The sequence below is a fragment of the Enhydra lutris genome, unplaced genomic scaffold (assembly GCF_002288905.1).
Source record: "Enhydra lutris kenyoni isolate GAN:26980312 unplaced genomic scaffold, ASM228890v2 scaffoldscaffold6, whole genome shotgun sequence".
NCBI lineage: Eukaryota > Metazoa > Chordata > Mammalia > Carnivora > Mustelidae > Enhydra > Enhydra lutris.
The window spans coordinates 29,979,977-29,985,976 of NW_019154090.1; the positions used below are offsets into that span (position 1 = coordinate 29,979,977).

General features: G+C 36.5%; 1 protein-coding gene across 2 annotated transcripts in view; it reads right to left on the bottom strand.

Annotated features, from left to right (window-relative positions):
• The window catches only part of LOC111141352 (ring finger protein 24), a 39,684-nt gene extending 34,058 nt beyond the window's left edge, over nucleotides 1–5,626 (bottom strand). For both annotated transcript variants that reach the window (XR_002640194.1, XM_022493832.1), the window contains exon 1: nucleotides 5,412–5,626. Coding sequence is in view for 1 of the 2 variants with exons in the window: in XM_022493832.1 (XP_022349540.1) it covers nucleotides 5,412–5,554 (143 nt within the window). In the remaining variant the exon portion in view is untranslated. The remainder of the gene's footprint in view (nucleotides 1–5,411) is intronic.
• Between the last annotated feature and the right edge of the window lie 374 nt (nucleotides 5,627–6,000).

Genomic DNA, 6,000 nt, shown 5'->3' on the forward strand with positions numbered 1-6,000 from the left:
CCACTTGTTTTCTAATTCTACCTATTCATTCTCAGTATGCTAAGCTTCCATACAGTGGTCATTCAAATTCTTGCCACTCTCTTCAAGCTTTATCCTACCACTCACTTCCACATCATTTTTAAGTACTTTAAAGTGAAAGAAAGAGATTATCAGATATGCAAGCTCTCTGGTTCCACATACTTACAAGTCCCTGACTAAACATGGCTGACTTTGTACTTTTCAACTTTAAGATGGTGCTAAAGTCCTACAAGAGAGTATCCTGTATCTTGTAAAGTCCTACAAGAGAGTATCAGACAGCATATTGCTAGCCTGGAAAGAGATCAAAATCCAAACCTTACTTTGGATTTTGAGCTTTTTCCAGGCTAGCAATATGCTGTCTGATACTCTTTTGTGATGCTGGGCAATGGTAGCAGCTGCAGCTCCCAAGTCAGCCACACAATCATGAGGTACACAATCGTAATCGTACACTTACGACGATTCTGTACCAATACAACCCTTTCAGTTTTTCCCTTTCAGTACAGTAGTCACTAAATTACACTAGATATTCAACACTTTATTATAAAATAGGCTTTGTGTTAGATGATTTTGCCTAACTGTAATCTAACCTAAGTGTTCTGAGCCCGTAAAGGTAGGCTAGGCTAAGCTATGATGATGTGCAGCAGGTTAGGTGTATTAAATGCATTTCTGATTTAAGATATTCTCAATATACCATGGGTTTGTTGAGACATAATCCCATTACAAGTTGAGGAAGATCTATACATGTGTATCATTTTCCACAGTTACTTTCATCTCTGTCTTAAGAAGTATCTCCTGCTTAGAACAAATGCCACTTGAACTTTTATGTGGGTCTCTTCTTACCTCCATGGTTCCTTCTTTCTTAAAAATCTTCCACATCTAGCTCATTCTCCTTAATATTATTTATATTATATATATTTACAAATATGCTCAAATCTCTTAAACAAACACCAAAATAGTCCCTTGATTCTACAGCAAACCACACCCCTACCCTACCACACCCCAAACTAATGTTTTCTCAGCCAAGATTCTTCAGAGAGGAGGTCATATTTCTTGTATCCATTTTCACCTGCTGGTTAGGCTTTGCCCAATTACAGCTCACCTTTCATCACCCCTGTATCCACGCTACTGAAACTTTCCTAACTAAAATTATAGATGCAAACCTAATTATCAAATGTAATGAGAACTTTTCAGTTCTTCTTTTACTGGACATCCACGAAAGCAGCTGACACAACTGACTCAATCCACTGAAACCCTACTTGTGGGGTACTGGTCTCATGATTTTCTGCCTATTTTCTGTTATCCCCTCTAAGTGTCTTGTATGGGCTCCTCTTAAATATCAAAATTTTCCTAGGATTTGGTCCTGTACCTATTTTATTTCACTATACACATTCTCTCTAGGGGACACTCCTGGCCTTAGCCTCTACCTATTATTACATGACCCCCTATTTCGAGACCAGACTTCTTATAAGCTTTAGACCTATATATCCAATTGTGTACTAAACAGTTTGACTATTACACTGGAAACTCAGTCCTCCCATGTCTAAAACGGAATCTATTATACTTCTACCCCAAACTTGCCTATCCCTTTTCTGTCTCTAGACTGCTATCTACCTGCCTGCCAACCAGAAGTCCAGGAAAAATTCTGAGCTGCCCATCATTAATGTCTGGTCACCAAATTCTGTTCATTTTCACCTGCCAAATATTACTTATAACCATCCATCACAAACATCCATAACAACCTCTCTAGCTCTACTATCATTATCTTGGCTCAATACCTTATAATTTCTATTAGATAACTCACAATCTCCCCTGTAATTTCAGTTTCCAACTTTATCAAAATTATATATGCACAAGTTTCAAAGTCATATATAGTTCTACAAGGTTAGTAATAAGAAAATCAGCCCTCTGCCCTCTCCCTTTTAGCTTACTATTTTGATGTTTCTTTCCATGTCTTTAAATACCTTTCTTATGTTGCTACTTCTTGATTTTTTACTTTTATGCATATCTAATGACTTCCTACTAGGGGCACCATTCTTTCATTTACCCAACAAACATTTATTAAATGCCAGTATTCTGCCAGGCACTGGTATGAGTGTTTGGGATACAGTAAGCAAAACAGACAAATATCTATCTGGGTAGAGATAACAGAATATTATATTATTCATTATAAAGTAGTATCATTGCTAGCAAGGTAAGATGTCCTCTTTTTGTGTTCCAGTAGTGATCTATTCCTAACGCTATCATAGGCAGAAGATTCTATATTACAGTACTATATAAGACTGTGGTTGTACTCTTGTGTTCCTCCTAAGGTTCTGATGAGTCTGTTGTGACTAGAGGGATCTCTCTGCATGAGAACAGAAGAGCCTCCTGGAAAGGTGCTAGAGACCTTAAATTATGTTCAAAAATGGGCTTGGATCATTTTAAAGGAGCCGAATCCATGAATTTCCAGATTAACTGCAAAGGACTTGTTAAATCCAAATTTAACATGCGAAAGGTTAAAAGTAACAAACTGGGATCATCAGGAAAAGGTCCTTAGATCATGATTTAATTTTCAAAATGGTACCACTGACTTGGAAATGAAATTTAGAAATGTTTGAACTTGACTGGCTTCTTTGATTAGACAAGGTAATTTTATTTTAGTGTCACAGATCCCCACTTGCTTTGTTAGCTGAATAATAAGCATACAGAAAGGATAAAAAGAAGTGTAATGATAATGTAAAAACAACTGCTATCATTTTTTCCCTTTCTGTTTACCTATTTGCCTGATTATTAAAAGGAATACAATGAGGTATGGGGCGCCTGGGTGGCTCAGTGGGTTAAAGCCTCTGCCTTTAGCTCATGTCATGATCTCGGGGTCCTGGGATCGAGCCCTGCATCCGGCTCTCTGCTCAGGGGGGAGCCTTCTTTCCCCTCCCTCTCTACCTGCCTCTCTGCCTACTTGTGATCTCAGTCTGTCAAAAAATAAATAAAATCTTTAAAAAAAAAAAAAAGGAATACAATGAGGTAAAATGGTGTTTCACAACTGATTTCTCAAAAAATTTACACAGAATCACAATTGGTATATTAGTGTTTTTCTTAAAACAAGAAGGTTAAAGGCTTAATTAATTCTTTGACATAGTAATAAAAATTATACTATGAGCTAGTTCACAATACTTTAGAATATTTTACATATATAAACCCCCTTCTCTAATAAACCTTTAAAGATATTTTGTTATATTTTATTATTTTTATCTTCTTTTAGAATTTAATTTGGTTTCAAATATTAAGTTAACAAATTTCTTAGTTAAAAACCACTATCTGGGGGCGCCTGGGTGGCTCAGTGGGTTAAGCCGCTGCCTTCGGCTCAGGTCATGATCTCAGGGTCCTGGGATCGAGTCCCGCGTCGGGCTCTCTGCTCCGCAGGGAGCCTGCTTCCCTCTCTCTCTCTCTGCCTGCCTCTCCGTCTACTTGTGATCTCTCTCTGTCAAATAAATAAATAAAAATCTTTAAAAAAAAAAAAAAAAAAAAAAAAAAAAAAAAAAAACAACAAAAAAAAAACCACTATCTGTAGGGGAATTGTCAAAAAATTTAGTAGGTCTGAGAAAAGGAACAACAACAACAAAAAATCAGCAGTCTTCTGCCATCTTCCCCAGAGATAATTATTTTAAAGTTACAAAGACCTATTTTTGCTATGGCTAATTCCTTAATTAAAAAAAATAAGCTGAATATTTACATAACATTTATCAAACTATTATTATTTTTAAAGATTTTATTTATTTGAGAGAGAGCGAGAGAGCGTGCATGAGAGCACATGAATGGGATGAGGGGAAGAGGGAGAAGCAGACTCCCAATGAGCAGGGAGCCTGATGTGGGACTTGATCCCACTACCCTGGGATCATGACCTGAGTGGAAGGCAGATGCCTAAGGGACTGAGCCACTCAGGGGCCCCTATCAAACTATTAGTAAAGAAATGTTAGAAAGGCGGCATTTCCGGAAATAGATTTTTAAAAAAGCTTTTCCTAATGCTATAATTACATGAGCTAAAGTGTTCACTACTCTGATAAAGATCTAAAAATCATAACCAACCAGCATATCTATGAGATAAGAAGTGACTATATTTTGTGAGAGCTTCAGAAAGATTCACTTTTTATGAAGAATATAAATTCACTTGTCAGAATATTGGAAATACACATTAAAATTGTTTGAATTTTACCATCAGTGAGTGACCACTGGTGGAAACAATTAATTATTGCTGAAAGATATCTGTTGATGGTATTTACCTTGACCATAATCACATACTATGCAAATACTAAAAATTGTTAGAAGTATAGTTGTTTAGTAAAACCCAGTTTTTCTACTCTTACTTATAACACTCTTTGAACAATACAGTTTACGAATTTTTGTAGTCTGAGTTTTGGCTTTGAAAATTAGATCCTATCTAAAAACTTAAAAGAAGAAGATGCTTCATTAAATAATTATAAGTAAAAAAAAAAAAATTATAAGTAAGTGAACTGTGAATCTTTACTGGCCAAATCCATTACTCCTTTTCAAGTGAGGTGCCACTTATCTGTATATGTGCTGTAGAGCTTGTGGAGTATTTAGTGGCTTTTTTTTTTTTTTAAGTTTTTATTTATTTGTGAGAAAGAGGGAGAGGCATGAACAGTAGGGGGAGGGGCAGGAGAGGGAGAAGTAGACTCCCTGCTGAGCAGGGAGCCCAATGCAGGACCCATGGGATCCCAGGACCCTGGGATCATGACCCAAATCAAAGGCAGACCCAACCGACTGAGCCACCCAGGTGCCCTGAATATTTAGTGTTTTATGTAGATAATCAATCACCTGAACACCTGACCAAAGGAGCTTGAAATCTTAAGAGATCACAAGAACCTGTTTAAAGGCTCAGATCTTGTCTTGGACAATGTTTTCTGATCCCTAATAACTTTAGCTGACAATGACATAATACCCTTCTTGAAAAAATACCCTGAAATCTGTGAATGTAGATTAAATCTTGGGAACAGAAAATGACCTAAGTGTACCTAGTCCAGGTACTAATACGTTAGGAAAATAAATGACAATTTTCTTCTCTAGAGTAAAACATTTCATCAGCAGGAAGGATTGAAGACTTTATAAAGGTGTTTACTGATAAATAACTCGCAGAAGGTTAAAATGTTAAGCAACCTTAATTTTAGAAACTTTGCTAATTATTGGGGTGCTTGGCTGGCTCAGTCAGAGGAGTGTTCGTGAGTTTGAGCCCCACACTGGGTGTAGAGATTGCTTAAATAAACAAACTTAAAAAAAAAAAAAAGAAAATATGCTCATTATCACACTTACATAATTTTTTAACATAAGGGCAAAGAACTGATTTATAATTGATTGTTTAACGTATTCTGAAGTAACACAGAATGAAAATTGATTACCTAATCAAGTAGCAACAGAAGAGTAAACTGAGGATGAAGACAAATATAGCAGTGCCAAAAACCACAATATATATGTTGAGAGGAAGATTCTGGAATCCAATATTAGGCATCCTGAAGTTGTAATGTGGGAAATCCGAGCTCATGGATGAACTGTGGGGGTAGAAAAGAATGGAAAAAAATTAGGGTATAAGACTAAGAATCAAGATAGCATTATCTTTGTATGTATACAAGGCAATGATATTATTAAGACTTGACCCCATCTGAAACAAATATGATAAAGAGTTAATATTCTTGCCATTCATCTAATTATCATGCCCAAAATAGTTTCTGAGTACTTATTATGTACCTGGCACTATTCTAGAAGCTTGAGATCCTACCTAAAAAACTTTTACAAGTTATATTCATTCATTAAAAGGTATTTCACTGGGACACCTGAGTGGTTCAATCCGTTAAGCGTTTGCCTTCGGCTCTGGTCATGGGATCGAGTCCGGCACTGCTGAGCAAGGAGCCTGCTTCTCCCTCTGCCTGCCACTCCCCCATCTTGTGCTCTCTGACAAATAAATAAACAAATGCTAAAAAAAAAAAAAAA